Source organism: Monodelphis domestica, chromosome 1 (assembly GCF_027887165.1).
Source record: "Monodelphis domestica isolate mMonDom1 chromosome 1, mMonDom1.pri, whole genome shotgun sequence".
Taxonomy (NCBI): Eukaryota; Metazoa; Chordata; class Mammalia; order Didelphimorphia; family Didelphidae; genus Monodelphis; species Monodelphis domestica.
Window position 1 is genome coordinate 339,544,778 of NC_077227.1, and position 17,332 is coordinate 339,562,109.

The 17,332-nt window shown below is 41.3% G+C and overlaps 1 protein-coding gene across 26 annotated transcripts in view; it reads left to right on the forward strand.

Moving 5' to 3' along the window:
• LOC100026963 (protocadherin alpha-C2) overlaps window positions 1-17,332 on the forward strand; it is a 275,774-nt gene that overhangs the window by 215,061 nt on the left and 43,381 nt on the right. The window contains exon 1 of one of the 26 annotated variants that reach the window (XM_056811412.1): window positions 8,800-12,191. The exons of 24 other annotated variants lie outside the window; for them this stretch is intronic. In XM_056811412.1, the coding sequence (XP_056667390.1) occupies window positions 9,639-12,191 (2,553 nt within the window). In that variant the 5' untranslated portion in view covers window positions 8,800-9,638. Of the gene's footprint in view, window positions 1-8,799; window positions 12,192-17,332 lie in introns of those variants that run through there. One more of the 26 variants, XM_001377369.3, reaches the window with a different exon arrangement.

The window sequence follows — 17,332 nt, forward strand, 5'->3', positions numbered from 1 at the left end:
TATAATCAGACAGAGAACTGGCAGAGTTGAAATTAAAATTTCATTTTAGCTCTTAAATTTAGATAACTCTTGATTAACCATGGTAACTATGACCCTCATATGTAGTATATATTCATCTAACCCTCCAGAAGGGAAAAGCTTATAGCATTGGGGCAACAGCTTTTTCTAATCTCCAGCATCAAGTCTTGAGTGCAGCCCAAGAAATGCTTTGGTATATAGTCTCTTCAAATACAGTTTAAGTGAGATTTCGACATGTTTGGTTGTTAACCGCAGAAAACCAGAAAATTACAAGACTCTCCTCCAAAATCCACTCTTTAAAAGTGAATCTCTGAGTGTTATGGAAAGTACCTGGAATATGCTCTCTTCTACTCACTCACTCCTTGGACATTAGTCTTGCAGAAACAGCCCTAGTGTGTTTTGGATAAAGGGGACAATTTAGTTGTATTGGTTTTCATTAATCACAGGAAAAATGATCCTTTTTTCTTTTAAAATGCATAGCATGTGAATCTAAGTTACAGAACAACACCAACTTTAAATGAAATCTAACTAGTATTTCCACAAGGATTAGGCTAAGCCTGATACAATAATGAACATATTACTGGTGCCTGCTTAGTGATAACAATAGACTCAAATTCCTATTTCTTTACTTTGAAGAGGTGAGAGTAGATTCACTTGTAAGTGAAAATGCATTGTAGTGGTGCTAAATGTGGAGAAAGCAAAACTGATGAGAATGATGGGGAGGTCACAGAGTTTCCATGTTTCCTTGTTGGCTTTTTTCCTGCTCTGCTGTGATTAATATTGCCAGTATGCCTGTTGACCTCACAGTGGATATGTTTCTACAAATATAATTAAAGAACAGATTATTTGCCAGGGGATGCTGTTGCAGAGTTTACTTTATAGGCCAGAATGGGAGTGAACCATGTTTTTCAACTGAGTCACTTTCTTTTGCCAGTTATGAACCTTGATGTTCCTTTTGTAGGAAAAAAAAGGACTTTTATTTTTTGTAATAATCTATAACAAAATAAGCAATGACTCATTGGTGAACTCTAAGGTAATGGAGGGAAGAAGTCATTAGGGAAAAGGCTGTCTTTCAGTTCTTTCAGAAGGGCTTGGGCACAGAAGCAATAGAAGTCACAGAAAGGTTAGTTAGTTAGTTAGTTAGTTAGCCTGAAGGATAGACTGTAAGGAAAGCAGTTGTGGGGAAAGCACTGCAAAATTTGTAGGAGAACATCAATATGAACTGCTGCCATTATTCTTACTCCAAGTCTAAAAAGGGAAAGAACAAGAGGACTTAGATTCTTATGGATTTTGAAATTCATAGAGGATGTTGAAATGGTGGAGTGGGGGCAAGTAGGTAGTACAATGGCTAGAAGGCCAGGCCTGTAGTTAGGAGGACTGGGGTTCAAATTTGGCCTCAGATATTTCCTAAGTGTGTGACCCTGGGCAAGTTGCTTAACTCCATTTGCCTAGCCTTTCTCACTCTTCTATCTTAGAATCAATACTAAGGCAGAAGGTAAGGGTTTAAAAAAAAAGGAAAGGGTGGAGCAGGAAAGGATACTTTGTATTTGGAGCAATAGAAACTAAAATAAAGATATGGAGTGGCATGCATATGCAGAATTGTTAACATAAAATAAAAATATCTCTCCTCCAGCTATCTGGCCAATTTCTGTTCCCTGTAGGATGGCAAAGACCTTCTGGAAAATCTTATAGAAATGTTCCTACCCTCCACCCTTCTCCCTACCTCTCCTTTCATGATACAATTAAGAAACTTCAAAGGAAAGAGTCAGTTCTAGGCAATGCTTGAAGTGAAATTAGAGGTGACTTAAATTTGGTATCCATTCATTCACTATCTGAGCTTCTCCTTGCTTCTATTGGTGTCCACCACATTCCTAAAGGATCTTACTCTCAGTTGGATGTTAATAACAACAGTTATTTTTACATTTACAGTTCTTTTGCTTGCCTCATGATAACCCAGCAGAACAGGTGGTACAAACAGTATGATCTCTATTTTTTTAAATTATGATGTCACTGAGAATAAGGAATATTAAATAACTTTCTGGAATCACATAGCTAATGTGGTGTTGATATTGTAGGTTGGCAAGTATCGTGGGCTTGGAATTAGAAACTCTTGGTTGGAACCAGGTCATCTGATTTCAAGTCCAGTAGTTTTTTCAAGACACCAGTGGTCATCTGATAAAGCTTAACACATCATAAGAGTTGTTTGTTTTTTATAGGTAAATTATGAAAGCTAATAGAAATGAAATTGTGTCAGTAAAAATAAAGAGATGAAGGTTGATATTTGTGGTCAAAGTCTCTGTATATAGTCCCTTAACCACCTGCCTGAAAGATTGGTTGTGGAGGGAGGTACATGGAGAGACATCTGTATAGAGTCAACTGGAGAGCAAGTTAGTCCTTTATGTCACATTTCTCATGGTAATGTTTGGTGTGTGACCAAAGACTTCAAAAAGCACCAAGAGACTAGGCATTGGGATTGATTTTCATTTTGATAGATTAGAGGGGGACAATCTTGCTTATGTTCTTGTAAAAGCATTCTGGGACTCCAAAAGGACTCACTTTGACTCCTTCCTTTGCGTTTGTCTCCTGTGAACCTCCAGAAAAAAAAAAAAATATATATATATATATAAACACACACTTTGAAAGGTCTGATCTACTAAACAAAGTCAGGAATGATCAAAGCCCAGAAGCCAGACCTTTGAGTTCCTACACAGATGGCAGCATCTAAGAAGGGAAAGTGCAAGGGGAGAGACAATGAGGTGAAAGCAAAGGTTATTTTCTTCCTGACAGCTTATAACTGTGCTCCATTTACATGTCATTTGTTTTTGGAAACAAATGTATGAGGACATAGGCCAGATCCATATTAATGTAGTTTAAAACCCAGGGCTATTTGAGTTCAAATTCTCAAAGCAGCAACAGTAGATGGAGCAAACGTGGGAATGTAGGGGGAGTTCAGGGAGGAATGAGGAAGAGGGAAGAGCAGGAATCCCAAGGAAAAGAAAATAATAGATGTGGCTATCTACTCTGGCACCATTGGGGAAAATAAAGATAGGGAATAAAATACACAACACTGATAAAAGCTGGACAGCAGGATTATCTGGAACTGAATTGTTGGAATGGAGAAAGGGAACACAATCAAAGGACGAGGAAAAGAAAAAATTATTAATTGTGGTGCTCTAGTCCAGAACATGGGCAAGTAGGTGGCATAGTGAATGGAATAACAAGCTTGGAGTCAGGAAGATTCTTCTTCTTGAGTTCAGCTCTGACTTCAGCCATTTACTAACTGTGTGACCCTGGACATATCACTTAACTCCACTATCTCTGCCAAGAAAGCCCCAAATGGTGTCCAAAAGAGTTGAATATGACTGAAAAAATACTGACCAAGAAGTCCAGAACACAAAATCTTGTGAACCTGGATTTCTACACTACACGCCTTCCCAGTTTCTTCTAACATAAACAGGGTAGCATTATGCCAGAGTATCTTGTAGTTTTCTTGTTTCATTTCCTTAGTGAGGAAAAGTTCTCCAGGGTGAAGGAAACGTGACTAAGGAAGGCAGTAGTAAGAAAGGCTATCAGGAGATGGAGAAATGTAGGGGAGAGTGAAAAAACAGAACAAAAAAATCCCAACAACATAGAATAATGACCCAGAATTATTTTGAGATAGAATGGAAATAAGGCAGTATCTGTAGTATAGAGACAAGGACTAGAACAATTAGAGGAGAAGCAATAACAATTTATTTGGCTGAACATGTCAGTTGATGTTCAGTGATGAAATACCCTCAATCTTCTTAACTTTCCTAAACCTTTTCTTTACTGTGACTATCCCTAAGTCAGCTTTTAATAGCTTATTTTGATCAGCTGTAGAGGTAAGATCAAATTTGGTGGGTTTTTTTCTCTCTCTTTAAATTAGATAGAACACAACTGTTTTAATCTTAGCAACAGGGCTTTAAGGTCCTAGCTGGAAGAGCTGTTTCTAAATCTCCCTTGCCTTAGGGAACAAACAACCCAATTAGCTGATCCTCACTGGCAATGCTAACTGACAGAAGTGTTAACTAGCTGTGAGAAAAACCTGGAGAAAGGAGCCCTGCTAGAGAGAGTGTTTGTATTAAGTTTTAGCCTTGTCTCACTCTGACCTTTCACCCAGAAGAAGTTAATTGGATTGAAACTTTAAAAAGGACCACACCCAAACACCTAAAAAAACCATCAGCACACAACTTAATTAACAACTGGCTTTTTCAGTAAAATGACCAAAATCGGACAAACATTATTCTTTGTCTATTTCATAATCCCAGAGTGTGTATGGCAATGGCTATACTCCACACTGCTCCTAGTTGAGATTTTAATTTTTGGAGCTGTAATATTGTATCTATTTTTCTCTAAGAGAAAACTGGAAAATACCATACATAAGCTAGAGAATGAGATAGGAGAATTATGTCAGCCTTCCCTTGAAAAACTCATTTCCTGGTCAAACTGACCCACTGTTATTTTTATTACTCAACAAAATGCAGAACAAAAAGCTCTACTTAATTTTATAGAGGAAAGTTTGGGGAATATCATGGCTTTTATAAAAAATAATGAAATGAATTCTAGTTTACAAACCATCCCCTCCCATACTCACTGCCCCACCTCCTCCACCCTAACTCCACACCCTGCCTATTCCTCCTGCCCCAACCCCTCTGCATCCTTTCCCCCAGCTACTGCCCCTTCTTCTTTTTCCCCTCCTTCCCTCCCTGCCCAATTCATTTCCCATACTGTTCCTACCTCTCATCCTTCTGGCACTATGGGACAACAATCCCTCCCCCTAAGCTTGTTCACCCTTTCCTCTTCTCTTACCTACCCTATTGAAAACAGAGCAAGAAGCCTACAGATAGAAACATCAGAAAATTCAGACAGAAGTTTATTTCCTTTAAGGCAAATTCCAACTTTCAATAAAAATGGGAACTTGGTAAGAAAAATTTCTGACAAACAGAGAGAAAGATAAAGTCATCTCTTTGGCTAATCAGAAGCGAGGAAAGGGAACAAATTATTGGCCAACTGAAAATCCACATTGGAACCCCAATGTTGAACCAGATTATACAAAACTAAACCAGGCCAGAGAAGCATTATTGATAGCCATGAGAGTGTGCTCTGATAGACCAGATTCATGGTCTAAATTCTAAAGCACCAAACAAGAAATAGATGAGACTCCATCTCTGATTATGAACAGACTTATTAATGTGGGGAACATAGATATGGACTTTGATCTACCCAGAGAAAGAGACGTGAGACAAATATGTAGACAATTTGTTAAGAATTGTTGTTCTGTGGTAAAAGAATATTTTAAAACTAGCTGCTCAAACTGGGACTCTATGGACCTTAAAGAATTGGGGAGAGTAGCAGTCTTTGTTTATAAGGGCCATACAAAAAGACATGAGGAAAACAGTAAATCAGTGGAAGACTTACAGAAATAAATTGAAATGTTAAAAAGAAAACTGAAAAATCGGGGAGAGACCATAACCCCTTTACAGGAATCCATAGATAAATCATTAACATGACTTTACTGTGGAAAAAGAGGCCATGTAATGAAGGTCTGTAAGAACTGGCTATGGGAAAAAAGAAATAATAACTTTAGAAATAATAACTATAGAAATGAGTATGATAATGATCATATAAATCACAACTTTAGAACTGATAGAAATAACTATAATTACTATAGGAATCAAAATTTTAGAAATCAAAATTATAGAAATAGAAATTGGGAAAATGATAACTCAAACCAACTAACTCCACAACAGTATAACTTAAGTGGAGCTTGTCCAAAAAATACTCAGGGTGCTTCTACCCCTCCACATGGGGCAGAAGGTGGTACATTTGTGATAGAGGCTGGCACTAGAGAAAAAGTGCCAGACTGAAGAGTATATGAAATTGACCACCTTGATGGGGGGAGGGGCCCCAGGAGTGAATTTCCTGAGGAGAGAAGACTCTGGATAGGAGAGCCACCTTCTCTCTTCAATGTCTCAAGACAGAGAGCCCCTCACAACTCTCCTAGCCAGAGTCTTCTCTCCTCAGGAAATTCACTCCTGGGGCCCCTCCCCCATTGAGGTGATCAATTTCATATATTCTTCAGTCTGGCACTTTTTCTCTAGTGCCAGCCTCTATCACACCTCTTAGACTCTATTGTTTTTGTTGGTATTAAACCTTTTCAGTTTTGTCTCCCCTCCAAATAGTAACAAAGAAGAAGAAATGAGGTTAGAGAAGTGACCTCAGAAATCTCTAAGCTCTAGGGAGTATGGGGATCAGTTATAGGAACTAGGATGGTGAATATTTTCTTTTCATGAAATATAAACACAAAAACAGACAATTAAGCACAAATAGAATTTTAAGTGAGTGGTTATGATTTTACAGACTTGAAAAAAACAACACCCAAGCCTCTTACAGGTCAATTTAGTTAAAAAATATTTACTAAGTACTCCATAGGTTCAAGGCACTGTGCTAAATTCTATGCATAATAGGAAAAATGACACATTATGGCCTATCAGTATCCTTTTAGCTATCTGCTTATGGCAGCTAGTTGGTGCCATGGATAGAGTACTGGCCTTGGAGTTGAAAAGATCTGTATTCAAGTCCAGCCTCAGACACTTACTAGCTGTGTGACTCTGAAAGACTTACAGACTAATTTCCCTCAACTATTAAGTAGGGGAAACAATAGCATATTCCTTGAAGGGTTGTTGTGAGGATCACAAGAGAATATTTGTAAAACACTTAGCACACTGCTTGGCACAAAGTTGGAGCTATATAAATACTTATTCCCTTTACCTTCCTCCTTCTTTCCTCCCTTTCCATCTTTAATATCTATGATTCCCTAAGAAGCAGACATTCTTCTGGTAGAAGAACAATTTCAGTTGAGGAGATCAGGAAAGGCTTTCTGGAGGAAGTCATTCCCTTGAACTGATTTTTTTAAAGAATGGAGAGAGGGGTTCTGAAAGGTAAAAGTGAATAAGGAATACCTTCCATATATGAAAGGCTGCTTTTAATATATGGAAAGGAAATAACAGAGCTGAACAAAATGTCATTGGATTTTGTCAGCTGTTGGTTGAGTTGATTGGTAGCACACCAGACATCTTAGCATCTTGGAAGTATGATTGATGTATTGATATTGTAGCCTGTATATTCATTTACCAAACGCATGGTCATATCACTTGATGTTCATTGTATGGAAAGGGACAGTCCAAAGGACTAGCAAAGGATGGGCAAATTCATGGGCTGGGCCTTGACCGCCACACTGCCCTGGCTAGGAGTTCATTCATTTGCAAAGCGCCAGTTGGATTAATCTCCACCTCTTTGATCTTGTTGTTGTCAATTCAACCAATTATAAGATCTATGCCATGTTACCTATTTGTCTCCCCCATGCTTCCTATTAATGCTAGAACTCTCTTGTCCATAGGAGGCAATAAGGCGTTGTTACTCCCCACATATTTTCTTATTCCTCATATTTCCCATTAGCTCTTAGTGGGAAATAATATCGGAGTTTGCGCCACTCCCCATATCTTCTAACTTGTTGTCTCTGAGTCTTTATTATTCACCTGTTTCCTTAGTCACCCTTCTCCTCCTCAGGTTATTACCCACAGGTAAAAATCATATAGGAACCGTAGATCAGTTCGCTATATGAATTAAATTGAATAGTTGTTCATCTTGGCTGGAACATATAGTAAGATAAGATTGGAAATATAGATTGGAGCCAGATTGTGAAAAGGTTTAAAGCCTGTTGACAACAGAGAATCACTGAAGGTTTTAAGGAGTCAGAATGAGCAGACCCAAGCTTTGGGAGTATCATTGTGAGAGTTTTGTTCATGGTGGTTTGAAGAGATAAGACACTAAAGGAAAACATACAAATGAGAAGGGTATTAATATAGACATAGAGACAGTGGTGAGATCTGAACTAGGTTGTTTGGCAGCTAGAGTGAAAATTAAAGGATAGGCATGAGGGATAGTCTGGAAGTAAAATTGCTAAGAATTAGCATCTGATTGGATGTGGAGGATTAGAAAGAGGGAAGAGTCAGATATAAGTGAGACTTTGAGCCTAAGTGACTGGATGATGGCACTTAGAACAGAAAGAGAAATTGGGAGAAGGGAAAGATTTAGTAAGGGAGATGTTGAGTTCAGTATTACATAGGTTGAGGGTTCCAGTGGTGAACTATTTGGTCTACGCCTAACTCCTTTGGGAAAGGTATCAACTTCAGCATCAGCTGGAGAGATGCCAGAGTCCATCAGGCAGTTGATATGGGAATGAGATTCTTCTCTCTGTCTCTCTGTCTGTCTGTCTGTCTGTCTCTATCTCTGTCTGTCTGTCTCGCTCTCTCTCTCTTTCTCTCTCACACACACACACACCTCTCTTTCCCCTTCCGTCCCTCCATATTTGTATACACTCATATATCTCTATTATGTGTAGTCATATATCTACATACTCTACAGCATTCTATTTTTCTCTCTCCCTCTCCTCACAGATGTCAAGAATTGTGCAGTATTTGGGATTCTTTCCAGGAAAGGTCAATAGAACGATTCACCTTGCACCACCATTCCAGAGAGCTTTCTTAGTACAGACCACACTAGTCCTTTTGTATGACAGTAATTGCAGGCATTTGTATAGTGTTTCTTAAATGCTTTACATAAGTGTTTTTTTTTTAATTTTTATGAAGACTGCTGTATTTGTGTTGAAGTTTTATAAATTGTACTTGGAGACTCATTCTGAGACATTGCCAGTGAGAATAGTGATTGGAAATGTTACTTCGCTGATACCTGATCTGCAACTTAGTCTTAGAGAGTTGCTTAGAGCACTGAGAAGGTTAATGACTTGCCCAGGTTTAAAGTACTTGTCAGAGATGGGACTTGGTCCCACATCTACCGGGATTCAAAGCCAGCTTCCTATCTTTTACGCCAAGTGCTGCAGCCCAGAGTCCCGTTTATTGCCCATTTTGGGCGGTGTTTTCCATCTCCTCCCACCCATTACAGAAAATCAACCCTGGAAAGAACCCTTTAAGCAGCTGAAAAGTCTTGGGTGGTTGGGGATGGGGGTGGGAGTGGAATAAGGTGGCGGTGAGACAGGAACAATGGGAGTGGCTTCTTTCCAAATGCGTTCTATTTATGTTTCATTTGTTTTTGAGCTGGTTCTGTAGGGAAAGAAGAGAACCACGCCTGGGTACAGCCCGTGCTGAGGACTGGGCGGGGCAGGTCGAGGTCTCTGTCCACCGACTCGGTGTTGAATAGGTTCTGAGCCCACTCGGCGCTCCTCCCCCTCTGCTCCTATTTCCTCATCTTCCCTCCCCCTGGAGCGGCGGTGGCAGCGGCAGTAGCGGCGGCAGGAAGCTGAGCCGCGGCCGGGCACTGCAAGGTTGGTCTGGAGAAGCCGAGAGGCCCCAAGCAGCGCGGGCGGGGCCGGGGTGTGGAGTGGCACTGCCGGTGGCGAGGCCCGGATACCGTAGTAAGGGCGGCGGCAGGAGGCACGGGAAGCAGCCAGAGATGTCTGCTATTGCAAGAACCCCAGAGGAGCCGGTGGCTACAGGAGAGGAGGCGGAGGCGGGGTCGGGGCTGGGAACATCTTCTCCTTGAGTAGCCGGGTTCCGCGGCTGCCTAGGCGGCTGGCGGCTATGGAACCTGAAGGTCCGCGGCGTGGCTCGGAGGCTGCGGGTCTCTCACTGCTCCTAGTGCTCCAGTCCCCAGTGTTGCTATTGCTACTGCTGACGATGCTGCTGCCGAGCCCGGAGGCCTCCCCGATGCGCTATTCTGTGCCGGAAGAGCAGGAGCCGGGCTCGCTGGTAGGAAACTTGGCCAGTGCTTTGGGGCTAGAGCTGCGGCGCCTGGGGCCGGGCTGCCTGCGCATTAACCACCTGGGTGCAACGAGCCCGCGGTACCTGGAGCTGGACTTAGCGAATGGCAAGCTCTTCGTCAACGAGCGCATGGACCGGGAGGCACTTTGTGAGCAGCGGCCCCGCTGCCTGCTGCACTTGGAGGTGTTGGCCCACAGCCCCGTGGCAGTGAGTGCGGTCGAAGTGGAAGTACTGGACATCAACGACAACTCGCCACGCTTTCCGCGGTCAGAGTACCAGCTGGAGGTGAGCGAGTCGGTTGCTCCGGGTACGCGCTTCCATATCGAGAGCGCGCAGGACCCAGACGTGGGGACCAACTCGGTGCAGAGCTATCAACTGAACCCCAACGAGCATTTCGCCTTGGATCTCAAACCCCTTCAGGAGAATAGTAAGGTATTGGAGTTGGTGCTACGTAAGGGCCTAGACCGAGAGCAGGCTACCTTGCATCGCTTGGTCCTCACTGCAGTGGACGGGGGCAACCCACCGCGCTCAGGCACAGCACAGATTTTCGTTAATGTCTTGGACACTAATGACAACTCTCCTGCTTTTGACCAGTCTACTTATCGAGTTCAGCTGAGAGAGGACTCGCCCCCGGGAACCCTGGTGGTGAAGTTAAATGCATCGGACCCAGACGAGGGCTCCAATGGCGAACTGGTTTACTCCTTCAGCAGCTACACTTCTGAAAGGGAGAGACAACTCTTCAGCATCAACTCTGGGACTGGCGAGGTAAGAGTGAGTGGGGCCCTAGACTATGAAGAGGCCTCTTCCTATCAGATCTACGTGCAGGCCACCGATAGAGGTCCTGTACCCATGGCGGGTCACTGCAAGGTACTGGTGGACATCGTGGATGTGAATGACAATGCCCCTGAGGTGGTGGTCACTGATCTGTATAGCCCAGTGTCTGAGGACGCCATGCCCAACACAGTAGTAGCCTTCATGAGTGTCAATGACCAGGACTCTGGCTCCAACCAGCGGGTGAGCCTCAGCCTCCCACCTTCTCTTCCTTTCCGACTGAATGGGCTTGGGAACTCCTATTCCTTGGAGGTGAGTGGTCCACTAGACAGAGAGCGAGTGGCTGCTTACAACATTACAGTGACAGCCACTGATGCAGGGATGCCTCAGCTTACCTCCCAACAGACTATCCGGGTGGAGATCTCTGATATCAATGACAACCCTCCACAATTTCAGGAAGCTTCATACTCAGTCTATGTCCCAGAAAACAATGTCCCAGGGGCACTGCTATGCACTGTTCAAGCCACAGACCTAGATGCCAACCAGAATGCTGAGGTAACCTACTCCCTTATGGAGATGGAAATCCAAGGGCTACCAGTCACTTCATATGTGTCCATAAATGAGGTAACTGGTAACATCTATGCAGTCAGCTCCTTTGATTATGAAAAACTGAGGGAATTTGATGTGATTGTGGAGGCTCAGGATAAGGGGAGCCCTCCACTGAGCAGTACAGTCACTGCCAACATATATGTAGTGGATGCCAATGACCATACTCCACAGATCTTGTACCCTACCTCAACCAATTCATCAATGGCCATGGAGATGGTTCCTCGAACAGCTGCTGCTGGCTATTTGGTTACCAAGGTAATAGCCATGGACTCTGACTCAGGACAAAATGCTTGGCTTTTCTACCACTTAGTGCAGGCCTCTGACCCTGACCTTTTCAGAGTGGAGCTCCACACAGGAGAAATAAGGACTACTCGGAAACTGGGTGATGAGAGTATGTCTACTTTCAATCTGACAGTTCTGGTCAGGGACAATGGACAGCCATCCCTGTCTGCCTCAGTAGTTATTACAGTTGCTGTAGTGGACAGAGTTTCAAAAATACTCCCTGACACCAGAACACATGTTAAAAATACTCGGACCTATTCAGAGATAACGCTTTACCTTATAATTGCACTGAGCACAGTTTCATTTATATTCCTTTTGACAATCATTGTTTTGACTATCATCAAATGCTATCATTACACTGCATATGGCACCTCGTGCTGTGGGGGCTTCTGCGGGGTCCGGGAGAGGTGTCCTGCAGAACTCTACAAGCAAGCTAACAACAATATCGATGCAAGGATCCCACATGGTTTGAAAGTTCAGCCTCACTTCATTGAGGTTCGAGGGAATGGTTCCCTCACTAAGACCTATTGCTATAAGGCCTGTCTAACAGCAGGCTCGGGAAGTGACACATTCATGTTTTACAATACAGGGGCACAGACTGGCCCTGGGCCACATGCAGTGGTGACTGACAGCAGACATCTTACTGGTCAAAGTGGGCAGAGTGCACAGAATCTGATCATTCTTAAAAATGAGTCCATTACTCCCAATGAGGTGAGGTTGTAAGAGTTGTTGCCAAGAATTGTGGCCAGATCTGGTCCTCAGAGTTTCATAAATATTATTCATTTTGGAATTCTTTGTGGGCACACCTTACTAGCCCAAGTTTCCTGTTACTGCTGAATCCAGAATCTTTATTTTCCCACTTCTCTCTCTCTCTCTGTCTCATAGAGCATTTCTCTGCCTCTGTCTCACTCCCTCTCTCCTTTCCTTCCTCCCTACTCCCCTCTAGGACTGCAATTTTATAAAAGTCTGTTTCTTTATTATTGCAGATAGTGGTTGATTACTAATTTGTCCACATTTAGTTCTTCTTCCAGCTGTATTAAGATCTATTAAAGAAATAGAAATAGAAAATTTTAAATTATTAAGTACTGATAGTTCTGGCAAAAAAAAATTGAAAAAGGCCTAAAAATTAGTATTACTCTTTATAGTGTTAAAAACACAAAGTAATTTATTGGCAGCCCAAAGGAGAAATGGTCTCTGCAGTGTCATTCACACTAAGAGTTTTCATATGAAAGAAACTGTCTATATTGTGAGCTCTGCCGATATGGTGTTGGTCTGTGCAGACTGGTCTTGCTTATAGATTGGATATTCATTGAAAATTTTCCAGTTTTACCTTCAGTATTTGAATTAAGTAACAGCTAGTGCAATAGGGATTCATGGTTTTACTGGAAATCTAGCTCCTGGGTATTAATGTTACATAGAGCAAAACTTCTCTCCCATCACCTGCTAGGGCCTCCTGTCAATCTCAGGTTGGAATGGTTTTGAATGTTTTAATATCATACTGAAATGGCTTTTTTTCCTTTCCTTTTTTCTTTCTATCTCTGACCTTGTGTCTTCTTTCATGCTCTGCTATCCCTGGCACCCAGACAAAGTACATTGGAGAGAAGTGTCCCAATTACCTGAATTTGGAGTCAGATGACCTAGGTTAATTCTCAGCTTTTGCCACTTACTATTTGTGCAACCCTGGAAAGGTGGGTTGGGCCTCAGTTTTCACATTTAGAAAAGGAGGGAGTTGAATTAGTTTATCTCTAAGGCCACTTCTAACTCTAAATTTATGATGTATGCATTTGGAATTCATTTTATTTTAGATTAGTTAAACAGAATGGAATTTGGCCCCTCCTCTCTCACTTTCTATCCAGTCCTTTTCATTCTATCCCAATTAAATCAGTAGCCCAGGCATAAAGTGGAGAGGTTGTGGTGGGAATGAGGTTCAGAGGGAGACACAATGGACTATATGGAAATTAAGTACTATTTATTTGGTGAGTCCAGGGAAATCAGGATAACTGAAAAGGAAGATATGAAGCTAGATCTAGGTTGACCCACCTCTTTTGCCAGGCACTCCACATTTAGTATAAGAGGATTTCATTGCATTTACCTTCAGTGCAATAATCTGTACCCTGTAGCTTTCCTATTCACAGTGGTTTAATTCCTGTGGTTTTGATCAGAAAGAAGTACCAGAGTTTCTTTAAAATCTCCTATAATGTTAAGTGACAATTCTTTCCTTCTACAAATGTTCAGTTTCTAGATCTGGTTCAGTTTCTGGCAACTGGTATGAAGGTTTAGAATGTAAATACTTCACCCCAAACCAGTGATTCTTAAACACAGGCCTCTGTTTTTTTTTTTTTTAAGATCTTTCCTTAACTGTATATCAATATCATTGGTTTGCTTTTTAATCTGTGTATTATTTTATTCATTTAAAAACATTCTGAGAATGGGTTCATAAGGGTAAACCCAGACTGTCAAAGGGTCCTGGGACTCAAAAAGGGTTAAGAACCTCAGCCCTAAGAGAAGACAAATGCTTGAATGTAAGTTGATTTCAATTTGTATGAAATATATTGTTCAAGTGTCCTGAGATTTAGGTAGGAATAAGGCCAGCTTATGCACTATCACGAAAAATTTTGTAGATGTTGGAAAGTGTTTGTGAATTTGTAAACAGACTCCTATAAATATATATGCATATACATTATATATATATATATATATGTATATATACACATATATACACACATTTATACTCACACACGTAGGTGAACTATAGTTTGACTCCTTGGTCTTTTCATGGAAATGTGTACTTATCCCTCAGGTTTCCGAATATTTTTTATCTTGAATTTCACAGGCTAAAATGCCATCTCATAGATGAGAATTTACTTGCTCTCTCCTGAGACACAGCACTTGAGGCAGCTTTCAGTGACATTGCAGAAAGAAACTCATTATCATTTCCCCCACCTAAATGTTTATTCTGTGGAGACTTCCATTGGGTCGAAGCCATATTGTTGATTATTTTTATTTATTGTTTTTTCCTCCCCCAAGAACAATATGTTCTTAATCATCTTCAGGTAGTTTACATGCAGACTTATAACAAGTCAATGATCAATTTCAAGGCATGTGGTCCCTATGCAGACTGCAGACAGGTTTATCATGAGCGCCCTGTGTCAGTCTGGGCTGAGCAGGAATGGGAGACTGACTGCAGTTTAAGAAGGCAAGATAAATCAAAGACTTCCTAGAATCCCTAAGATCACAGCTTTTGTGAAGAAAGACGTCAGGTTATTAAAAAGTGCTTAGTCCTGAATGTGGTCACTGCAATAATTTGCTTAACAGATTTGCATGAATTCATTGGGCAAAGAGCTGTTGCATGTGGTGAATAAGCACATTTTCTGTATTAAGCAAGAGGGTTACAGCCCATCCTATTGGTACATGGATGCAGTATTATAAAAGGGACAACTCCACTGCTCTCCTTCTTGCTGTTCAGAACCTGGGCAGTGTGAAATTCAAAGTGTTTCTGCCTCACTATGAAATGAGTTGCTCCCTGCATAAACCTCAAGTCAATACAAACTCCCACCATAAAATGCTTCCTCATGCATTTTGACCAGGCAAGTGCAGCATTAGAGGTGAAGAGAAATTCCTACCAGAGGCTCCTCAGGAAGTGAAAGGGCCCTAACCCTCTAGTTGTTCAGATGCTACTGGAGCACCAGCACAATGAGTGGGTGTGTCATAGCATGATTGCAGAGAGAAATGAAATAACAAACTCACTTAATTTTGAGAGCAATCTCTTAAAAGTCTTGAAGTTGAAGAATAGTGTATTCTTGGCAGGGTTCTAGCAATTGAGGTCCAGGAAGGGGCTCACACCACGGATTAAGCAGATGGGTGACTTAGTGGATACAGTGGACTCAAAGCCAAGAAGGACCCAGATCAGCTCTTTATCTTTTATTAAAACCCTTATCTTCCATCTTAGGATCAATACTGTGCATTGGTTCCAAGGCAGAAGAGTAGTAGGGGTTAGGCAAGGAGAGTTAATTTGACTTGCCCAGGGTCACACAACTAGGAAGTGTCTGGTACCAAATTTAAATCTAGGACCTGCTATCTCTAGACTTGGCTTTCAATCCATGGAGCCGAGGTTAGATCTTTTCTCAGATACTAGCTGTATGACCCTTGGCAAGTCATTTAACCTCTGTCTGCTTCAGTTTCCTCATCTACGAAATAAGAAGAATAGCTGGGTAGCTCAATATATTGAGAGCAAGGCCTAGAGATAAGATGTCCTAGGTTTAAATCTGGCCTCATACACACCTAGCTGTGTGACCCTGGGCAAGCCACTTAACTCCCATTGCCTAGCTCTTACTGCTCTTCTGCCTTGGAACCAATACATAGTATTCATTCTAAGATGGAAGGTAAGGGTTTAAAAAAATTGAAAGAATAATAGCAACTACTTCCCAGGGTTCTTATGAGGTTCAGATGAGATAACAAATGAAATAAGAAGACAAAACTTAAAGCACTATATAAATACTATTGTTAATTATTATTATTATCAGTGAAAAAGATGTGTAATTTCTAGGCACCTTTGGTTTATGGAAACGACTTCAATCTATTACCCAACATGTGAAATAGGAATGAGACTCCCAGTGAATAAGCAAAACTTGGGGGGATAAGCCTAAGAGCTGCACTAACTTTTTTTGGCCAAAAGAGGATTCTTTTGTACACTGGTGGCATAATTTATTCAACATAAATCTACAAACATGGTGGTAAGAGTATCCACTGAAAGGTCATAAGTTTAATTCACCCAGTACAGGAAGACTAACACTATTGATTCTAAGATGAAAATTAAGGGTTTTTTAAAAATTGCATAGGGACCCTGTGATCAAATGGATCAGGTGGGGTTTATTATTTTAAATTTCTATCTGGTATTTTGCTTCCTTATGATTCAGAGATAATGAGGCCTCCTTTTGGCCATTTGTAGTACCTCAGAGAAAAAGCATATTTTCCCTCATTTGCGAATGGAAGAATGTCTTCTAGTAGCCCTGATAGAACTTTCTAGGCACTATCGAACTAAATCCTAACTGCCCTGTCCCTAATTTTGCTTTCCATGCTCATATATGATTGTGGAGGAAAAATCTGCTTCCTATGGTTTACATGTCATTGACCTGCTCTCCCTTCAAAGAAAGGCACGATTTATTAAATGGACATCTGGTTTCATTCAGGATGCTCCGCAGAGACACATTCTGGTGCATAAGCAATTGTCTATTGGTACAGAGACTTCTTGAACAAGTAACCAAGTTAGGGTTTTGCTTTGGTTGGTCATCATTTTGTTTAGTCACTGATAGAACTCTATATACACAAGCAACTCAGAATTCATGTGGTCAATTCCAGAGTTATCACTAAAATTGGTAGGAATTTATGTCTGTGAATAAGTTCCCCTGCAAACTTCAAGCTTCCTTTAATAAAAATGGGAATCACTTATCATATCAACTCATGCATATATAACATACATGCGCACCTGCATATGTAGAAGTGCCTATATAGATGTAATATATATGAGTATATCCATCTACAGCATGTGTGTACATGTGTGTACCTACACAGATGTGTGCACACACATATCCAGGATATAAAATATAAAAAACCAAGGTGCTTCTTTCCTGAGGTTTTTAATTTATCAAGCCTGTGAAAACCGTAAGTTTATCTTCAAGGTTTTGAACCTGTGGGAGAAAAAAAAGAACAAAACTCCATGACATTGAAAGGTGAAAAGAAATGTTTCTCTGGGCTAGAAGCAGCAGTTTTTGGCTCTGCAGGGTCAGGACTCTAGGCTCTAGGGAGGGGAAATGGTGAGTGAGAGGGTAACTGCTGTGCTGGCAGGCTTCATG